Here is a 22,517-nt window from a genome sequence, read left to right on the forward strand (position 1 = left end):
TTCAACTTCTTCTGTTTACTCTGTTACCGTCTACGAGGGACACGGGGTTGGTTTCCCCTGAAAGGGGGCGTGGTCATGAGAGCCTACTCTGGATGACGTATTGACGGTCTGATGTATACTGAAAGAGATACTGGTACAAATGTTACTAATAAAGTAGTTTTAATGTTTATCATCCATTCATTTTCTATGCCGCGGTTAACACCGTCAGTGTTGTCATGTTATTTAGGCGGTGCCGGTGATATTGTTTGTTACCTCTGTAACTGGGCTATCTCCTGGCTGATGTCATCCAACTCCTTGATGCCAGTGAACTCCCCTGAACCCACTGAACTAGAGCTGTCCTGTAGAGAGAGACAGGCAGACAGAGACAGGAAGGGAGGAAGACAAAAAAAGACAAGGTTGGCACAGTAAACCTTATTTGTTGAAGAAGTGAAGTGGGATAATGAAATGGTACCAACTGGGCCACGGCAGGCCAGGCCAAAGGAAGGAGGAGGAGAAGGAGAAGAGAGGATAGGAGAGAAACCAGTGCTCAATAAGAGGAGCAGCACAGAGGTGGAATCAGTAGGTGGGGGCTGGGTCAGTCACCAACATGTGGGGGAGTGCACCACCACTGACAAACTGCCAAAGACAGGAAAGATTCAGGATATTGCAATTTTATGAATAATATTAAGCCCTCTGAGAACATTCAAAAAGTTTTCATGAAGGTGGTTTTCAACAAAGTTCCACTATTTTGTCCACTAGTGTTTGTTGGTGAAGCTAGACCAAGAGCGTTGAGACATTTCTTGAAAATAAGAAAAAACAAGCTATTCTTTTATTAAAGGGCGGGTCCATTTGTGTTCTTTTCTTGGGTTTTCAAATGGAAACGCCCATTCAGCCGTTAGCAAAAAGCAGTGACGTAGGTTACCAAAGTAAGCTCATCAATAAGGTAATGAATAATGTGAACGCTTGCACTAGCTGGGTCAAAAATAGCTGTGCTAAGTTTGGATTTTTTAAAGTGGGGTTGTTGTGAATGGAGTCTTTGAAGAGAGCGATATAACGGCTTCAGTTCCCCGTCAGAAAGGGCTGTCTGACGGAGAGGTAAAGCGGCTGTGGACGGGAGCAGTGGTAAAATATTTTAGCCACATTAGGGATGTTAATAATTAACAGTTTAATCGTTTTAACCGACATTAAGCATTTTAACCGATTAACGCTATCGGTTAAAAGAAATGTTAATAATTCATTAAAAAACTTGTCACTTTAATGGGAAAAGCTGGTCCACCTTAAAGGGACTATTTGTAACTTTCAGAAATGCTTCTTAACAGCGACACCTGTGGCCGTGAAATCAACGAAAGTCAGCGTCGGGCTCGCGCTTGCTCGCTCTCAATATACCTGAACGAGCATCACTCAAAACAGTGAGGCGACACACGTCAGCTAAAACCACAATATCACTCTATATTTCAGCTGCTTGGCAGTAATGTTAGCTGACCAGACGAAGGTCTCTCCATGAACATGATTTAGATCTGATCCTAGTGTTGGCTTTTCCTGCCTAAGTGCAGGCTGAGGCAGCGGGGCTCTCCAGCGTGTCTCCCTGCTCTCTCCGCCCGCAGCCGGAGAGAGCAGTGGAGACACCGGCACCCGGTCGGTAACGAGAAGACAACGTAAATCTCTGTAGAGCTCCGTCACTTCACAAGACACGGGAAACCTCTGTTGGTCTGGAGGAGCTGCAGCAGTTATTTCTGCACAAACGTCCCCTGTACATTCACTAGATATTCTCAGAGCTAAACTAACTCTTCTGCAGTGTGGAGTGACCGCGCGTTCACGTCTAGAGGTGGAGCGAGCTGAGCTGTCTGAGTGAAGGCTAGCAGGCAGAGGAGGGTACAGCGGCTACACGCGAACGCGCATATGCGAGCGCGCATGTGTGACGACCCGCTACATTTATGCGCGTACAAAGTTACAAATAGTCCCTTTAAGAGCCCACCTTAAGACAGTCTGAGCCGGCGTCACAGATACAGGAAGTTGGCTCGGGTCTTGAGCTCGCTTGAGCGGAGGAGTTGTAGCCTCGAAGCATTTATTCACCAACAAATAAACTGTACACACACTGTCTGCTACACCTACGTTCACAGCTAGAACGCCACCGACAACACACACGGTCTGTCGGAAACTCGCTGAAGTTTCGCTGCGCTGACAGACCGTATGTGTGTGACTACGGTGAGCACGAAGCTACCAGCAGAGTTACAGCTGCTAATGTAGCACAAACACACACACTGTTTGTCGGTCAATAGCTATCGTCAATCCGGGCAGACAGAGTATCGTTACTCCGGGCAGACACACAGCGGACAACCTGCTAAACTAAATGTGGCGTGGAGACTTTTACAGTGAACGTGGCTGCATGGCCGCGATGCTCACGCAGCATCTAAGTTATCTATCTGCCAAGTTAACGCTCCCGGACGGTGAACTGGAGACAGTGAACGCAGCATCGTAGCTCTCCTGATGGTGAACTGGGGACTCAGTTGTCTGTTGTGCTCATACATTGCAGCTGACGCATCGCTGCATGCGAGGCACAAATCTTGTTGGTTAACGAGGGCCGGTTATCGGTTAAATTTTTTTTTTCAAAATCAGCATCCCTAAGTCACATATCAGTTTAAGTGTCCGCTATATTTAGATTATTTTCACCGCTTTACCTCGCCATCAGAGAGCCCTTTCCGACGGGGAACTGAAGCCGTTGTATCGCTGTCTTTAAAGCCACCAGACTCTATTCACAAAAACAACAATTTGACCTCACAGAACACGGGAGTTACTGGTCTACTGCTGCATTGATCGGTTACGGCCCGGTCAGACTGCCCGCGTAAGTAGCGCATGTGTGTCGCGGAACCTCTTGCTTTTTATTTCGCCGCCCCTGTTAACAGGTTAGAGCAGCCACACTGCCTGCGTGAGCAGCAGCAACAGACAGTGAAAATTCTTTTTTTACCGTATACTGACATCATACCAGCTACATACTACGTACTACATTTTCAATGTCTAGATATGTAGAATATGTCACAGACATTAAAAAAATTAAAGATTTATTTTTAACTCAACACTTCCTGCTTCCGTTTCAAAATAAAAGCCTTCTAGTGTTTTTTTCTGTGGACAGAATTCCTTCATTTGTTAACACAAGGCTTTTATTCTGAAATAGGACAGCGTTGTAGAAAATGCAGTGACTTGCATGCGCATGAATGAAGTACGGGGGTTTATTTGTTGATTATTACTATTATTTATAAATTACCACACGGTTCTTAACCTTTTTCTGTCTCAAGTAAGTATAAATGACCTTTATAATGAAATGGCCATTACGGAAGGGATAATCTATGTAGAACGGTGGTGTGGACACCACACACACGTGTGAGATATGCAGCAGTTCAGGAAGGCAGCCGCCAAGCGCTGCTGATGTGCCCAGTCTGGCCCGGGCATTAGTTAGTTTGCGTTATTGTGCGACTTTCGGATCCAAACTAACGTGGCGTCCACAGCAGCACATAGTTTAGCTTCCGTGCCGGTACTCCTGTCTGCTTTTCCAAACTGGGCGTGTGCCGACCGCCATCTATGTTACTGTACGTAACATTAATAAGCTGACTGTAAGGATGTATATATACTGTTTAATTAGCAACGTCATCATGCAGAAACCTACGTAAGGTCACGTAGGAAATGGTTTTTAGAAGGGCTTGGGAAAATAGCATTTCAGTGTTAAAACATACGTATTTCGACTAAGATTTGAATGTTCGGATTTGATTACATAAGCAACGCCACTGGGAAGCTAAAGAATGATATTAAAACCTCCAAAAAATACTGTTTTTTTACTGAGTACTGTTGCACATAACCGAAGTACACAGGATGCTCTTGATTTGATTGATTGAACTTATTAATACCTGGGTCACAAACAACTGCTATCATAATTTTCAAAGAATCTTGATTGCCAACTAAAAGCGATTTTGAATCTTCCCTTGATCAGCAGACAGTTGACAGGGTGAGACGATGTCACTGCACTGTACTGTACTGTACTGAAATGAGAGAAAAGTCTTGCAAATGCTTTCCAGTAATCAACCTGAACGGCCAGCCACTGAAAGCATTGATGGGTTAATACACTGTAGGTCCAGGTTACCTACCCACAACTTCAACATAATAGCCTGAGAGAGGAGGAAGAGGGCAAAGTTAGACACATCAGCAGTAACAGAGTTAGGATAAGAGAAGAACAGTGGGCAGTAAATATCTTTGATACAATGCCTTGAAAAAGGTATTCACCCCCCTCGGTGTTATTCCTATTGGGTGAAGACTTTTGCGAGGCACTGTATTATTGATTTACCTGTCCTCATAGTTACCATTTACACGTTTATGTGGGTTACATTTTCAAGTCGTCTCTCAAGAGACAGGATGTTTAAGAGAAAAATCTGTACACCTTCCTGCCCAACTATGCAAAGAGCAGGAGAAATATGAGAGGAGGAGAGAAGAGAAGAAGAAGTATTGACTCACCCGTCTCATCTCAGACAGAGCAGCCATCTCTGATCCCACGGGGGTCATGTATCCTGACATACTCTGCAGCCATAGAGAAATTACTTAGTTTCTGACAATGAAAAACAGCAGTTTAAACAGTTATAACAACAGTTAGAACCCATCCCAGGTCAAAAGAGACTAACAGAGACATTTTGAAAAAGCCCTCAGCACCAAGAGAGTTCCTTGTTCTGTGTTATCCAATACAGTGGAAACCGCTTATAGTGAATTTTTGTTGTTATGCATCATTTCTTATGCAGATTACCATATAATTGATATTTGTATATTTATTACAAAAATAGAAAGTATTGAAACGGACCGTTTTGCTATTTACTGGCTTGCTGCCAATTCTTCTGCCTTTACTCTCACCAAGGCCGAGGTATTGTCTTTGGCCGGCTCTGCAGCACGGGTGCTTTCCCCGTGCACGTTCGTTTTTCATTCGGAGAAAAAATTTACTATCCAATATCAATGTGCACGCAGCATCAGCGTCAGGTAACCAGCTGGAAAGCAGACGGTCCGCAAGGGAAAGTATCACGGGAGTAAAGTAAAATACAAAACAGAAATTCAACTAACGTTAGTCTAACAGAGTTTTAAAATGTTTTACCGTATGTTGTCATGTATGAAAAGACCCAAAATGAACACTGTAAGCGGACTACTTGATTACTATAAGCATTAATATAGTAATGATTCTTTCCCAATTTTTTTTATCCATATAAGCGGTTGATCACTGGAACCGTGATCACTATAAGCGGTTTCCACGGTATTAGCATTATGCCATGCTGTGAAGATAAAAAGTTAACGATACTCTAATTTACCAGCTAATGGTCATACAATCATACTGACAACATGGACAAAGTTAAATCGACATTTCTAAGAAGCCCTGGATGATGAGAGGGTACAGTAACTGAAGATATTTAGCATCTTGCTGTCTTCACGCAGTTTTTTTCATTTAACACAAAAAATACACAAATCCAGGATTTCCAGCTGTGATTTATAGTGGAGGTGGATCACATTGTCTATATATAATAAGAATAAGAAGAATAAGAAGAATAAGACCACCTCCAGAAAATCTGCATCCTAAAAAATGACTACACTTTTATGAAATAACACATTAATCCTCTGGAGAGGAAGAGGAGCAGAAGACCTACTGTATACAGCAAAGGACAGATATTTAATGAGTGTGGCTTTGTTGAAGCCATCATCACAAGTAATCACAAAGGGACAGTAATGTTTGTTGATATTGATGATGTACTATTGGTACTTTCGCATTTTGAGAACTGATCATTAGTAGTGTAGATATGATGATCACACAGGTAGCTGCATTTATTGTTCATGCCACTCCACATGATTAGATTGATATGTGTTATGTGATTCTGCCTTTAAATATAGTTGATCATAGTATTAAAGGAAAACTTCTGTATTTTTCAAACCGGACCCTATTTTCCCATGCTTTTGTGTCTAACTGACTAATAGGGACAACATCTGAAACTGGTCCAATATTGAGGGAGAGCGCTGTAGACGGCAGCTGCTCTCAGGCTACAATATGGTGCAATTGGGGCAAGCTGGCATCGTCATTTACGTCCACTAAAAGTGCTTGTCTTTACCATGACAGGCTCTGATTGTTATTATTAGTGTCTGACATTATGGACAGAATGTCGCTCAAGGAGAAGTCTCGTTGTGAAATCTGGCGAGGTGATGTGTTGCCGGAAGACAACGGTGGAATAGTGGAATACATCCATGGTGGAAACAGACAGAGTTTGTTGTGTTGGAGTACAGAAAGCGTAGCTTAGTGTTATCTAAAAGATTTATAATGTCATGGCTGAATATTTAGATGATTTCCACAATGTGGACGAGCTCTCTGAATTCGATGTTCCACCCGTATTTATTTGAGCCAGAGTATACGGATATTCAGATTTCACAGCAAGACTTCTCCTTGAGCGGGACTTGGACACAATAACAACCAGACCGGATCAAGAGAAAGGTTTGAAAAAGGTTTTATTTCTCTCTAGGGTCCTTTCCATAATGCTGTCAGACACTACTAATAACAATGTGAGCCTGTAAGTGGCAAAAACAAGCACTTTTATTTAACATAACGTTACATTGACGCTGCTCACTTGCCCTCGAAACTCGTTTCATGGCTGCTGGTTACAGAGTTCTTCCTCAATACGGGACCAGTTTCTAAAATTGTTGTCCCCATTAGTCACTTAGACACAAAAACATGGGGAAATAGGTTGAAAAATAGAGAAGTTACCCTTTAATATATAATATATCAGTCCATCTTCCGTCATATCTGGCTGCATTTATATAGCACTTTCATCCGAAGCGCTTTACAATTTACACACACTCACACACCGATGGCAGCGAGTTACCGCCTGACCACCTGAGGATCGAACCGCCAACCCTCAGATTAGTGGACGACCCGCTCTACCTCCTGAGCCCCATGAAATACATAGATATACAGATATGTCGCTGAGCTCTAGTAAACACAGACTGTTTGTGTGTGTGGGACCTACTGGTACAGGAGTGCTCCTCTCAGAGGGGGGGATCATGTCAGCAGTCAGGGCCTGTGGAGGGTCGACGCCCTTGCTCACTTTCTGCTGGATGAAATACATGGCGAGGGAAAACTGCTCCCTGGTCAGCTTGCCTATCTGCCTTGTGTCTGCCAGAGCCCTGCAGGGAAGAGCAGACATTCAACAGAGGTACAATCAGTTAACTCAATTATTATTATTGTAGTATTATTATTATACCCAGCAGACTGAGCAGACTGTTGAGCAGAACAGGACCAACAAAAATAAAAACAAAGGACAAAGAAATAGCTGAATCAGGTGAGTAGAAGTAAAGTAGAGTAAAGTAGAGTGGCTGAAATATGTTGCACACCCTTAGTTTACCAAAACTGTTGCTTCCCTTTATTTGAATTAGGGCTGTCAATCGACTAAAATATTAAATTGGAATTAATCGCTTGATTGTCCGTAGTTAATCACGATTAATTGCAAATTAATTGCACATTTTGTATGTGTTCAAAATGGACCTCAAAGGGAGATTTGTCAAGTATTTAATACTCTTATCAACATTAAAGTGGGCATTCAGAGGATCCATGGATCAAACTAGAGACCTATAGCATTCAGAGGATGGATGGATCAAACTAGAGACCTAGAGCATTCAGAGGATGGATGGCTTTCCTAGCCACTTACTTTCGAGAAAGGGCTGCAGAGGATCTGAACATTTTTTTCCCCTCATTATTGGTTTATAACTGATCTATGATTTATTACCCATTAATAAAGCCATTAGCTACAATTTATAGACCCTAAATAAAGACTGACTTAACCAATAATAAGCCTAGCCGAGAAATAAAACACATCATTAACTGTCAACCATGAAAGATGAGTAGGTTGGCTGTCTGAGTCCCTACCATATATGGGCTAGGAGGTTCTGAGAAAGTCCAGACTGCATGAAGATGTCCTTTACTTCATGTCCGCTGACAAATCCGTCCAGATCAGCATCAGTCTTCAGGAAGATGTCGTCATAGCGACCACGGTCCGACACTGGGACCACCCAGTTCAATGAATGCTGAGAGAAAGAAGAGATGCATATGTTGTAACTTTTTTGACACAAACTTAGTCTCAAAACTCGTCTACGATAGTTTGTGAGGGAAGAACCTCCGTTCTGTCACACCACTGTACAATCAGAGTGGACAGAGTGTTTCTGTACATCCAACCACTCCAACAGAGTGGTGCGTCTTCTCTCTAGGAGATTGCATCAATTCAGGAGTTGCATTCTCCCAGTTCATTTTTCGTTCATATCACATTTCAATAATTTCAGTTTATAAAAGTAATAATTTTTTAACCAGAATACAGTAGCTCGTAAAAAATAATTTAAAGGTCCCATATCGTGCTCATTTTCAGCTTCATATTTGTATTTTGTGTTTCTAACAGAACATATTTACATGCTGTAATGTTAAAAAAAAAACTTGTTTACAATATGGGACCTTTAAGTAGGCTACAGCTGTTATTTCAATGTGTCAGATACATATTCAATATAGATTGAAGTACATAAAAGTATCAGATTGGACTCAGATTTGGCAGACAACCAACATTAAAGGATTCAGATTGGGATCAGGGCCAAATAAACTCAACCGGGACAGCCCTAGCTTTTAAAAAACTGTGTCCCAAACATGTAATATTGATTCTGTCAGTACGACTAATCTAATGTTCATTTGATTTGTGTACATTTGTGTTTATTGTGTTCTAAATTCTACACCTGCACAATGTATAATTATAATATAATTCAGCCCACAGTAAGCCTAGATCAAAATAATGCAACATAAATATGTTTAGTAAGATGAATCCCACATCACAGTTTCTCTTTTATGGTTTTCTATAATATTTTGGATTGTGTCTGCTCATCGTTTATTTTGTGGCTCCGTGGTTCACTCGATCACCACACTGTGTAATGAGTGTTTTAATTGAGCACATTTAGATAGCTGGCATACAAAAAAGAAGCAAAGAAATAAAGGATAAAAAATGGATCAGGTTATACAAGAGCAATACTGAACCATAACAAGTCATTCAAATGTTTAATGATGTTTTTTGCTCCAGTGTGATTTCTAGTTCTGGATTATTGTGTGTTCAAAGTGTCTGTAGTAGGTGTGTATATTAGTGTAGTGTATGTAGTGTGTATTACCTGTCCAGACTTGAGTGAGTGTTTGGGCGACAGGCTGCCGGTGCTGTTGAGTGAGTTCATGCTGCCGTGGGAGGGTGTGGAGCGTAGCGAGTCTTTTGGTGGCGGAGGGCTTGCGGGTAGTCCAGGCACGGAGCCGGCCACTGAGCCCAGGCTCTTCTTCCTCTTAGACGGAGGGATGAGGGAAGAGGGGAGGAGTGCAGGAACAGGCTCCTTCTCCAGGGCCCGGTACACCAGGTGCATGGCCTAGGGGAGCACATCCTGCTGTTAATGCATACTTACTAATTATGTCCCTAACCTCTTATTTGCCCCCAGTTCAGACACAAATTCCAATCTAATCTAATATTTATTTCATTTGTAATTTTGTTAATGGTTTCCTGTTCTTAAATACATCTTCTGGAGTCATTGGGTTTTTGCGGGCTCAGGCCTCGGCCTGTGTCCGAGCGGCATCCTACTGGCCCCAGTGGTCACTCCTGGTTCCACCAGCATGACAGTGAGCTCAGTGAACTCCAATGGCCTCCACAGTTATCCCTGATCTCAATCCAACAGACCACCTTTGGGATGTGGAATGTGCAGCCGACAAATCTGCAGAAACTGCGTGACGCTATCATGTCAACATCCCCAACGAGTCGAGGCAGATGGGCGCCCACCCAGAGCTTGGTTCTGCCCAAGGTTTCTACCAGCTAAAGGGGAGTTTTTTCTTGCCATTGTCGCATAACAATGCATGCTCGTGGGGGATCTCTTGTTGGGTCTCTTAATTATATTACACTATACTCTATATGAAAAGCGTCTTTAAAGCAGTAAACTAACTTTTTTCATCGTCCTCCCGGAACCGTCCCGAAATGAATGCGGACCCAAATTTTAAATCTTTTTTTTTCTACATTATCATTAGTTAATCATTCAAAGTGACCTTTAATATAAAACAAACATCAAAAGTGGATTATTTTTGTTCATACATTTATAATTTATGCATAATTTATTTTAAAGTAATTTTGGTGTTTTTTTATTCATAATTTGCATGTTTGTTTTGATTCTGATGTTAACAATGCAGCTTAGTTAAATTCTAATATTTTTTACGTGTAAAAAGTCACATTTGGTCAAAAAACACGATTTTGCAGAGGGCCCCATAAAAAGCTAGAACCGGCCCTGCTACCTGGAGCGTCTTAAAGTTGGAGGAGCTGCTGGACAAGATGCTCCTGTCATGGGAAGAGGATTAGCACGTTGCCACAGACAATATGTGATGGAGAGATCTCACTGCAGCCTTCTTACCCATAGGGGATGAAGAGGAGGAAGTAAGTACATGAGTGGTTAACATCAGTAACATGATTTGAGCGGTTGCAGAGTTTTGACTCCTCATAGTTAATGTAACGTTATGGTCAGCTCACTCACGTCGGCTGCTGACTGGTTAACCGGTATGTGCTGTGTGTACGTGCGGGACGGACTGACTGTGTGTGTGTGTGTGTGTGTGTGTGTGTGTGTGTTTATGTTGTCAAGCACATTTAATAATAACGGTGCACTACACAAAACGTCATTTTCATCGCCGTTCATTCTAATGTAACAGGTAATTTTCTTTCAACTCTCGTCGCAAATTCGTCCCAAAATGTATTTTCAACCTTCCTGATCATATTTTTTCCGGCCCCGGGAAGACGGGACATCCTTAAGCTCCAGCCCTGGTATGGGGATAACCTCATTAGCAACATTTTTAAGGAAGGTTTCCAGCACCTTGTTGAATCCATGCCATGATCAATTCAGGCTGTTCTGGGGGCAAAGGGAGGTCCTACCTAATATTAAGACATTGTACGTCCACAGTTATGACACAGCTATAGAGAATCAAAACTACATATGGTAACAATGAAGAAGATAACACTCACCACTGCAAATTCATCTCTGTCAAGATGGCCATCTTTATCTATGTCACTCAGGTCCCAAACCTAACAGCAAGAAATAAACATGATGAGGCCATTCAGCGTAATTAAAGGAGTATATAAACTATCACAGATTTGATCTCATTACTATAAATCCACTTTGGAAATAAGCATCTTCTCTGACAATTCGTTGCTAAATATAACAGTTCTACCAGCCACTGTGACATTAATGTCCCCGTGTCACTTGGTATTTGTGGGGAAACAGAACATATTGAAGTTCTGTCTTGACTAGTTTAACCTTCAATCATGGAACCAACAAGTCTCATTTAAGACCTAATATAAGAAACCAAAATTGAAGTCAGTACCTTCCCAAGGACATCCAGAGGTAGCTTGGAGTTGATTAGGACTGGTTTGACCTTCTCTCCTGACAGCAGGCCATTGACTGGAGCCAAACTCTCAAAGATCCCATCAAATTTACTCTTCTCCTCGGGCTACAAAGGAAAACACACACTGGTCATCTAAAAAGGCTGATCTGTAGATGTTAGACTGACTGAGCATGACTCTGTCTTTTGACTTAATGGTAGAGCTCAAGCTTTTTCACAAACTGTATGGTTTACTAAACTGCAATATTAGAGCACAAACAATACCGCATTTTTGAGGCAGATGCCGATATCGATATTTGAAAGTTAAAAACATTTCATGGGGCATTTTACAGAGTCAAAAAATAAATGTCAGTGCTCTCTGCTGGATTAATAGCAATCTGTGAGAAACTAAAATGATGTATTAGTAAGGTTCTATGCAATATCTCTGTATATATATGTTGAGATTGAACTTTAAAAAAGGGGAGTACATATGTTCATATTTAAATAAATAACGGATATTAACAGTTGATGTCATCTGGGAATATCCAGTCAATACTCAGTCAGTAATTGTTCAAATAAATAAAATTTCCTTCTCCTTTTTCTTTCTGAATCAATGTGAAACACATCTATAATGACTGCTTTATTCTACTGTGTGTGTGTGTGTGTGTGTGTGTGTGTGTGTGTGTGTGTGTGTGTGTGTGTGTGCGTGCGTGCGTGCGTGCGTGCGTGCGTGCGTTTCAACACACCCTGACAGCCCAGTGTAATTCGCCGCCAGAGGCAGAAGCTGTGCTGCTTAGTGACGGACTGCTGGTGTCCTTCTGAAATCAGACAAACAAAGATGGCTGTCACAGAACTGTCACATGGTCCATTTGCTGGATTAAACACACATCTCTCATATTGAGCTTTTGATACAAGGTTTAATAACATGATAACATAACATGAATATTAAGTCTTTTAAAAATGTCTGCAGGTTTGATATTAATTCCATATAAATGTCACTGTTGTAGCTGTTTTTATACAAAGAATATGTGGATTTGAACTTTAACGTCTTCCACTCCTTGAGGGCGCCGGCTCCATTGGTTGACTTTGCTCTCTTTAAGAGGCTGTAGCGGGCTTAGATTTAAAGCTTTAGAGTGAAGTTTCTGGTGTCATATGATCCTAAAAAAACCTAAGGAATCCATTGGTACCAACCATGTCATGCTAGCATGTCAGGAAGGAGGCTACATTTTGGTGAGGAAAAACTGGCATGGCGGTTTCCAAAGGGGTCCCTTGAACTCTGACCACAAGACATGTGAATGTAAATGGGTTCTATGGGTACCCACGAGTCTCCCCTTTACAGACATGCCCACTTTATAATAATCACATGCAGTTTTGGGCAAAAAAAAACATGCAGTTTTTTGCATGCAGTATAAATTTGTTATTTTCATCTATTCTAAGAATGGTTTCTGCATACTGGGGGGGTGGGGGCGGTCCCTAAACAATCTGTGAATTACATAAATTGTGTATCACTGTAAAGCTGAGACTCTTGTGGATCCAATGAGCCCAACTGTATTCATGTGTGATGATGTTAGTCCCCATAGGACCCATTTCATTGTAGTGAGACCATTTTTTTAATTTGACCTCACTGTATACAATGACCTGTGGTGACCTCTAGGATAATCACAGCCTCATGAACCTTTACAGCCACAAACTAGAGACCTAGAGCATTCAGAGGATGGATGGATCAGACTAGAGACCTAGAGCATTCAGAGGCTGGATGGATCAGACTAGAGACCTAGAGCATTCAGAGGATGGATGGATCAGACTAGAGACCTAGAGCATTCAGAGGCTGGATGGATCAGACTAGAGACCTAGAGCATTCAGAGGATGGATGGATCAGACTAGAGACCTAGAGCATTCAGAGGCTGGATGGATCAGACTAGAGACCTAGAGCATTCAGAGGATGGATGGATCAGACTAGAGACCTAGAGCATTCAGAGAATGGATGGATCAGACTAGAGACCTAGAGCATTCAGAGGATGGATGGCTTTCATAGGTATATTGACAGTAAGGGGGTTTCTGAGCAGTTTCCAGAAAAGAAGTGCTCACCCTCCAATCGCCGAAAAATGCAGTTCTTAAAGAAATCTCCAAATGTCAAAAGTTTTTGATACCAAATCACAGCATGGCTTTTTCCTATGGTGTTCGTCAAGGTCTTGGTGTCTTAATGTGGTAACAAATGGTATTAACCCAAAAATTGCTGCATCATCTTATGAAACGTAATAGAACATGACAATAGCCATCAACTACTTCTATCATAATGTTCTAAGCCCTTGTACACTTTCAAAATGTATTTGAATAATTATTTTTAGTTCTTATTTATGACTAGAACAACTTGAGCTGCATCTCAAATCAATCTTCAGGTTCCCAGCATTCAGATGATGTGCACCACTTCTATGTGACATAAACTGTTGACCTGCTATCTCCACCTAAAGACCCCCTGTACTCCCCTAAAAGTGGAAGTGGAAGTGGAGTGGAAAAGGTTAATGATGAAGTCATACTCACAAACTTGGGGGGAGGGACTGTGAGGTTGAGGCTGGACAGACTGACTTCCTGACCGCTCTGAGCACAGGCCACCAGCCGCAGAGCTACGTAAAACCCCTGAGAGAGAAAACACACAGTATTACCCATCAAGCCTTTCTCATTCTCTACCTCAGATAACTAACACTGATAGCTCCCCAAAGACATACAACTCCTCTCATACATTATTACCATTATTGAAAAATTAGAAAAAGAAAATATAGAATATTTATATTTAAAAAAAAAACATCTCTATCTTTGCTTGCACAGATCAGTTAGCTGTTTTTATTTGAACTGGACATGCTGGCATCGGCAAATAGGGTCATCTCATTGGATCAACTTGTGGATATTTGGTTTCACTTTGTCACTTTATTTGTCATTAAGTATTTCTGCATCTTTTCTCTGTGAAATACATACTGTATAGCACCTCATCAGAGACAGAGCACTGGATGATCTGTTCCAATCCCTACCTGTTTGTCCAGATAGCCTTTACCATCAGGATCAGCCAAATCCCAGATCTGAAACACAAACACACAGCATTGAAGACACACTGAAATAAAATCTTGTCTTAATTGTTCCATGTATCTCTTTTCACATGTTAAATATGTGTCAACAAATCTTTTTTTGAGTATTTTTCTTTTCTCTTCCTGTAAAACATCAAAATATTTTCGATGACTCATCATTAACTCAGGGGGTGCTTTCATAAATGTATCCAATCAGATGTGATTTGGGGTTACTGGACATAGGTTTAGGTAAGATGAGGCTGAAGATGTTGGGTCAGGAAGGCGCCGGAAGCCCCCCCCCCACCCCCCCACACACACTTATGTGTGTGCATGTGAGACAGTAAGACGTCATTCTGCAGACTTGGCTAATGGAGCTACTTAGTTTCAACCATTTCCTGTGGAGCATTTGTTTTTATGGGCTCTTTAAACCCACTAACAGACAATGATGAGGCACTCTCTTTAATCCATCTTTCCTCTGTTTGATCTAATTTAACAAATGTGTTTGACAAAAATCTGAAATAATCATGTTGGACTCTATCTTCCCAAAATTTTACCAATTTGTCTGTAATTTTTACAGCTATAGCAGAAAATCTAAAGGCAGTGGTCACATAATACAGAAGAAAACATCCGACAATTGACCAGGTAATTAAACGTTGATGCTGAAGACACCCATCAGATTCATTGGATTAAAGCTGCAGTAGTCAGTATATTTTTGGCATCATTGGGCAAAAAATCCCATAATAACCTTTCAGCATATTGTAATTCAAGTGTTTTGAGAGAAAGCTAGACTTCTGCTGCTCTCCTCATGGCTCTGTTTTCAGACTTTAGAAAACTAGTCTGTGACGGGAGACTTTGACCAATCACAGGTCATTTCAGAGAGAGAGAGAGCGTTCCTATTGGCTGTTCATTTAACGGAAACAGCTGTCAATCACTCGCAAACTCCGATCAACCGGTCAAACTTGATCAAATATGAATCAATATTCTGTTACTGTAATGTCTATTTCTCTCCTCAGATGTTCTCAGAATCATCTTGTAGTGCACGGTTTAGCTGTAAAATGAGAAAGTTTGCTCCGGTTGGTGGGCGGTGCTTGGTATTTCCTCAACTGATCTCAACATGGCTGCCGGGTCACAAACTTTCTCATTTCACAGCTAAACAGTACACTACAAGATGATTCTGAAAACATTTTAGACGAGTAAAAGGCATTACAGTAACAGAATATTAATTCATACCTGATCAGCGCTGCCTAGTTTGACCGTCTGATCAGAGTTCGTGAGTGATTGACAGCTGCTCAGAGACAGGAAGACAGTCTAAATGCAATGTAAATGCTAGCGGGTACCAAGCATTGTGTGTATCTCATAATCTACAGTACCACATGAGCATAGGGGCGTGATACACACTGTTGCTGACTGCAGAGGCAGAAAAGGATATTTATGGAGGCAGTAATGCTCACTAAGAGGAAAAAAGAGCTATTGAAAGAGAGGAAGACTGAAACTCAATGTAAACAATGAGAAGTTGGTTCCAAAAAGAGTAGCAGAGGTTCGATAACACTGAACTTGAAAGAGCACTAAAGCAGTCAGCTACTAGCTAAACTGACCACAGGATGCATCTAATTCAACTCAGGTGACAATGACTGATTGACCACATTCAACTCTATAAATACCTGTAACGTCTTAACGTAAATGCATCAACAATAATCTGTTCATCTGCTCCCCAGAGCCATCACAACCACAGCGCCTTTTGCTTATAGCTGTTACAAAATCAAGGCATGTGATAGGCTAGTTATGAAATCTGTCCAAAGATGCAATCATAGACTATATATAAGAGCATCATCATCCATTGGTTTGTGGACTGCTGTGTTGAAGCCTCGAGTTCAGCATTTTGGCCATCGCCATCTTGGTTTTTGGAAGTAGCCATCTTGTTTTTTTGCAACCGGAAGTTGGTGGAGCTAAGTACAACCACACGCTGAAAAAGACATTTTTAGGCGACCAAAATGTTACAATTTACTTTCATGGCCTAAAAACACACTGTGAAAGGGTTAAAGTTCTAAGACGAAAACACGGACAACTCCCAGACCGGACAACGCCGTGGTAGCGACCTGTCAATCACAAGGTAGCCCCGCCCTAAAGCATCCCCTGCTTTATGGTCTATTTGACTCTAAATGGGACCATAATTTACTAAATGAACATCATGCTGTATTGAAGAAGTCTTGAAACTAGCGATTGAGACCATTCAGACTTCTTTTAGCAACCAGAGGAGTCGCCCCCTGCTGGCTATCAGAAAGAATGCAGGGTTAAGGTACTTCTGCATTGGCTTCATTTTCAGACCCCAGACATATTCCACTGGATGCAATGAAGGTCTGTCCACAGTGAGTAAAACAACAGTGAAAATGCACAGCTGGAACCTTGGTTTACACACATGTGCATACAAGACTGAAAATAACAAACAAAGATGGAAGATAACACATACATTAGTATACAAAGAGCACCTCATAAGGTCTACTACTTCCAAGGTCTACTGCTGTTTTAGTTTTGAGTGAATCTCAGTGACTAAAGCTGCACATCAACTCTTACATCCAGGGTCGAGTACAGCAGTAACACAACAAACTCAATACCATCCAAAGGTACACAGTGAGGAAGAAGAGAGGCGAGCTGCCACCTCTACCTGCCAACACACACACACTCTGGAATAATGCCTGGAAGGTCTGCTTTGATAAGCCACACACACGCAACACTGAACACAAACACTCTGATTAAATCTGACTAATCACACGCAACACCTCTCAAAGTATCAACCAAGCACAAAGTAACATAAAGAAATCACAAACATTAAGGAATAGCAGTCCGTAAAGAAAGGAAAAAAAGCCAATAACAAATCAGCACCTGAAGAATTAAACCCTCAGTATGCTTCAAACTAAGCGCTTGTTGAATGTTGTTTAACAGCATCTTAAACTGACAGTGAAAAAGGGGTGAGCAGCGACTACGCCCAACAATTACTATGCGAAACAGACAATTCAACAGCCGTGGCCACTTTACACAGCGATTGACCAGGTGTAGAGGTGAGGAGTTTAAACTTCTCTCTAGAGATCTCTCTTGACACTCATCAAACCGTTTCGGTCCCTTTTTTGTGTTCCGTTTTATGTATCCAACATGAATGTATGAATACGTTCAAGGAGAGACTGTATGAAAGTGTGAGCTATTATTTAGAATTAAAAAATACAATCAAACCTAAAGTTTTCACTACGTAAGTGAAGCAATGGTTTGAACAACAAAGATGTGAACACTTAACGACTTTTGATTGAATCTATTGGTCATTTCTATGACCCGTACTGTATGTGTATATATCATTTTATACTCTAACACACCTTATCACACCGTAGACTGTATATATAGATGGACGACGCATCTCCACATCCTCCCACTGTACAAAAGTGAAGCCAAACTATCCCGGATTGGTAGTTTAGGGAAATCCTGGACATTCAATTTCACAAATTATAAACATGGCATTTTCTTTACAAATTTAAAGCTGCTATAACTATTTTTTGTCACTTGGGGCAGCAAAACAAGCTGTAAACACAACATTGATATAATATGAGTTATAAAATGAATCTGGTGAACATGTTAGCAAAGTAAACAGTTTCCGATTCGCACATCCAACAGACAAGCAACAACATGTATAATTCAATGGGAGTCATGTTTGAGTCCACCTGATGCATGTCCAATATTTACTCTCCTTTTAGTTCTGGTTTGCTCTCCATCAACTCCAGAGAAAATGATCTGTCTGTCTATTTCTGTCTGCTGTTTGGTGCCAGGCAGGTAGTGTACGGTGGGTTTTTAGAGCTTTTTTGCAGCCCGTGAAACCAAAACAGTGAGATAAAAGACGCTAAGACACTCTGTAGAGCCGAGGGGAACTGCAGAGTTGATAATAATTCTCCCTGGATTTGTCACCTTTCAGATAACCCATACTCGGTTGATCTATCATTCATGTAAAAATACTGATGCAGCATCAAAATCTTGCTTATGATTGCAAATAGCTCAATGTCCCAAATATTATTAGTCCTACGTATGCATATAAGGTCTGCAAAGACATCACGGCTGAACTCTGTAAAATAGGCACATAGCCCTTAAGTAGAGATGCACCGATATCGATACCAGTATCGGATATCGGGTCCGATACTGTGCTCATGTAATCGTACTCGCAAAACCGTGCCGTTGTACCACTTCACGGCGGCGTGACGTTAACCTCTCGTCAGCATCTTTTGGATCCTCACGCTCCACCTTCCCGACGGTGCAGGCGAGACGGGCCTTACTTTCAATACGCCACGGTTTTTTGCTTGCACCCTCTGACTCGTGCGTGTGTTAGACTCCTTGGTCCGAGTTTCAAGACAGGTCGGGTGGGTTGCCGACATCACCGCAGACCCCTGGCGCCTTTTACGTGGGCCGAGCCTCGGCGGGGAGAGGGGGCGCAGTGAGCACTTTGTCCACGGTGCGGCGAGGTCCGGGCAGAGAGCGCTGTAAAGCTGCGGCCCCGGGAAGCACCTTTGCCCCGAGCCTTTCCAAGCCGACCTAGAGCCGGTCGCGGCGCACCGCCTCGTATGCAGGACTCCCCAGCCTGCCGTGTGTCGCTCACACCCTCCAGCTGGCTGTTAACGAGGGTCTTTTGTTACAGAGAAGTACTCGTATCGGTACTCGGTAACGGCGAGCACCCAAATTTAAGTACTTGTACTCGGTCTGGAAAAAATTGGTATCGGCATCCCTACTTTTAGGTATTAATAGTGTGCAGATAATCTGCTCTAATTGGTACTAGTACTTACTCTTATGACCATTGCAAAGTTTACTCTTCTGGACAGTTTTCAACAATGATGACAGCAGACTGACATAACCACAGACCAGAGGTTGACCTTCAGTTCCTGACAATCCACAACTGCAATAAGACCAATTAATATACTGAATTTACCATGTGACCTCAATGTTGTTTTACACGGCCTCTACTTCTTCATGCTCGCTATTATTTGAGACTGCTTTTATCGGACAATTTAGAGTATTTGCCATGAGTGGATGTTACATATTTGATTTGTCCAACTCTTTTACTCTAGCCACAAACTAAACAGTTCAGACTTAAATTTTTTAGCATGTACGAAAAATCACTACTGAGGATGTCGTTAATAGTTTCATGTAAAACATCAAATTTGCCTTAAGCATTAGAAGTGTTAACATTAACATTATGATTTTATTTTGGTAAGAGCAAGGGGTGAACATGGATTGTGTCCCTGTGAATTTAGTAACTTTTGCCACTACCTACCTTTCCCAATGTAACGTCAGGGAGTCCAGACTTTTTTAAGAACAAGGCAGCTTCTGTTGGTCCCACTCTCCCTGTGTTCCCAGGGTCCACCTTGGAGCAAACACACACAGTCGGAGTGCATTGTGTTATTATATTATATTTGCATGTTTCATGTTTCCATTTCATAATTAAACCTGCAGTAGGCAGAATGTTTTTGGAATTATTGAGCAAAAAATCCATAATAACCTCTCAGCATATTGTGATTCAAGTGTTCTGAGAGAAAACTAAACTTCTGCTCCTCCTCATGGCCCTGTTTTCAGACTTTAGAAAATCTAGCCCGTGACGGGAGACTTTGGCCAATCACAGGTCATTTCAGAGAGAGAGCGTTCCTATTGGCTGTTCATTCAACGGAGGCAGCTCTCAATCACTCGTAAACTCCAATCAAGCGGTCAAACTAGGCAGCGCTGATCAAATATGAATCAATATTCTGTTACATTAATGCCTATTTCTTTCCTCACATGTTCTCAGAAACATCTTGTAGTGCACTGTTTAGCTGTAAAATTGTAAAGTGTGCTCTGGCCGGTGGGCGCTGCTTGGTATTTCCTCAACTGATCTCAAACTTTCTCATTTTACAGCTAAACAGTGCACTACAAGATGTTTCTGAAAACATTTGAGGAGAGAAATAGGCATTAATGTAACAGAATATTGATTCATATTTGATGACCATTTGAACGGAGTTTGTGAGTGATTGACAGCTGCTCAGAGACGCCAAGGCTCCAGTCTGAAATCTTGCAGATGCCATTAGGAGCACCAGAGGGCACCGGAGGCACCGGAGGCACATGTTTTTTTTTCTCTCTCTCTCTCTCACTGGAACATGTGAGCTGCCTTTCATGCGTGTTTTACACAAATTATCTCACCAACTCATCAACTCACCTGTCTGTAAAAGTTCTCAAATACAGGGTTCCCACTTGACAGCTGTGGCAGAGAGAGAGAGAATGTTAATGCACTATAATATAAGCGGTTTCTTCAGCTAGAAGTACTGAGAGCATGTTAGCAGTGTATTCTGATTATACGTCACTTAAAAATGACTAATGCCTAATTCACCTAAATGAGCCGTGTGAACTGCACTGTCTCACATGTCTAGCTAACGTTATAGAGCTCATTCAAATACTCGTTTAAGATAAGATAAGATGAACCTTTATTAATCCCCGGAGGGAAATTCAAGTGTCAAAGCAGCAACATCAGCAAACAGAGTGAAACACAGGAGAGGTAAAGGTATACAAAAATTATAAAAACAATAATAGAGATATAAAAGATACAGAGTGAATGGGTGAACATATTGTGTACAGTCCGTCAATAAATACATGTAATATGTACATATGTGCAGTCTATAAAGTGGTATATAGGATGTAAAGTGTAAAGTAAGTGTAAAGTGCGCCAGTGGTTAGAGACCAAGATGGTTGTAGATAGTGCATGTTTAAAGGTAGATAGTGCATGTTTAAACTTCTTAAAGTCCTCATAGTTCTCCTATGGGGGTCAGCCTTGGTTGTGGAGCCTGATGGCTACCAGCATGAAGGACTGACCCAGGCGCTTTGTGTTGTGCCGAGGGGGGATGAGTCTATGACTGAAGGTGCTCCTCATCTTGATTAGCTCATCATGGAGGGGGTGGGAGGGGTTCTCCAGGATAGCGTCCAGCTTCCTCCTCATCCTCCCCTCTGCCACTACCTCCAGATCGTCCAGTTCAGACAGATGTTTAATGCTATTTTTGGCCCTTTTGCTCACAATTAATAAGAAGACATCACAAAGCAACTACATTAGATGACTGTTGCGCAACCACAACAGAGAAGAATCTGTGCTACATTAACCTGGTCACCAGAGAACATGAAGACTAGAGAGCCAACTCACATCATCAGCATCATTAATCATGAAAGCTTAGCCCAGGTTAGCCCATGTTAGCCCGGGTTAGCCCGGGTTAGCCCAGGTTAGCCTGCTGTCCAGCTTGCCTCCTAGCCTCAGCAGCATGTTGATCTCCATCCTCTCACTGCTCTGGTATCAAGGCTAGGCTAGCTAGGGTCTGCTAGCTGAAGGACTGAACCTTATATTAGTTTCTACAGCTTTGTTAAATATACGTGCACATGCCAGCCCGTCCATAACTGTGTATGCCGTGTGCACGGTGCTTGTTGTGTTTAAATGTAGTATTGGTGAGTTAACGGTGTGTTATGTCGTAGGTAAATAGCTCCACGGCTAACTCTCACCAGCTGAGGCCAAGGCCTATGAAAGGAGGCTAGGTAACGGGCGGACATCATCTTGGGGATTGGGGTATGACGCATGCGCAGTGTGACTGAAGCTGCGGTCGTGTGTTGCGATTGGCTCAGTTTCAGCGAGTGCAGACCAGATTCTACTGCGCATGTGTCGTACCCCTAAAGATATGACGCGTGTCCCAGCCCACTTTAATAGGCCTTGGCTGACGCTAGCCAGTCCGCTACATAACGGTCCTGCAGCAGGCCTCCATCGACCAGCTGACTGCCTTCATTCAGGCTGCAGCTCAACGAGAGCTCGTGTTTTGTTCAAAGTACAAATAAAACACAATGTCATGAATGAGACATGCTGTGCCATGCTGTTAATGAGCTCAGCCTGAAGATGAAGTGTAGAGTGGTAAATTGCTGCATCTTTACCTGGCTGAGAGATGTGAGGGCTGCCATCTTCCCTGTTGCTGCGGGAACGCACCCGCACCCGCCCTCCTCTCCACGGCAACACGCCCCCTAGCGGACAAACCACC

General features: G+C 42.1%; 1 protein-coding gene across 14 annotated transcripts in view; it reads right to left on the reverse strand.

The window, feature by feature from the left end:
* The window catches only part of LOC141768356 (epidermal growth factor receptor substrate 15-like 1), a 67,831-nt gene extending 45,314 nt beyond the window's left edge, over positions 1-22,517 (reverse strand). For 13 of the 14 annotated variants that reach the window (XR_012594060.1, XM_074636602.1, XM_074636601.1 and 10 more), the window contains exons 1-13: positions 22,414-22,517; positions 20,672-20,713; positions 19,760-19,849; positions 14,428-14,475; positions 13,943-14,038; positions 12,148-12,219; positions 11,405-11,530; positions 11,046-11,105; positions 9,178-9,420; positions 7,907-8,064; positions 7,011-7,167; positions 4,480-4,542; positions 253-338 (exon numbers count right to left, since the gene is read on the reverse strand). Coding sequence is in view for 13 of the 14 variants with exons in the window: in XM_074636602.1 (XP_074492703.1) it covers positions 253-338; positions 4,480-4,542; positions 7,011-7,167; positions 7,907-8,064; positions 9,178-9,420; positions 11,046-11,105; positions 11,405-11,530; positions 12,148-12,219; positions 13,943-14,038; positions 14,428-14,475; positions 19,760-19,849; positions 20,672-20,713; positions 22,414-22,440 (1,268 nt within the window). In the remaining variant the exon portion in view is untranslated. The remainder of the gene's footprint in view (positions 1-252; positions 339-4,479; positions 4,543-7,010; positions 7,168-7,906; positions 8,065-9,177; positions 9,421-11,045; positions 11,106-11,404; positions 11,531-12,147; positions 12,220-13,942; positions 14,039-14,427; positions 14,476-19,759; positions 19,850-20,671; positions 20,714-22,413) is intronic. The other variant, XM_074636596.1, reaches the window with a different exon arrangement.

This window comes from Sebastes fasciatus, chromosome 5 (genome assembly GCF_043250625.1).
Source record: "Sebastes fasciatus isolate fSebFas1 chromosome 5, fSebFas1.pri, whole genome shotgun sequence".
NCBI lineage: Eukaryota > Metazoa > Chordata > Actinopteri > Perciformes > Sebastidae > Sebastes > Sebastes fasciatus.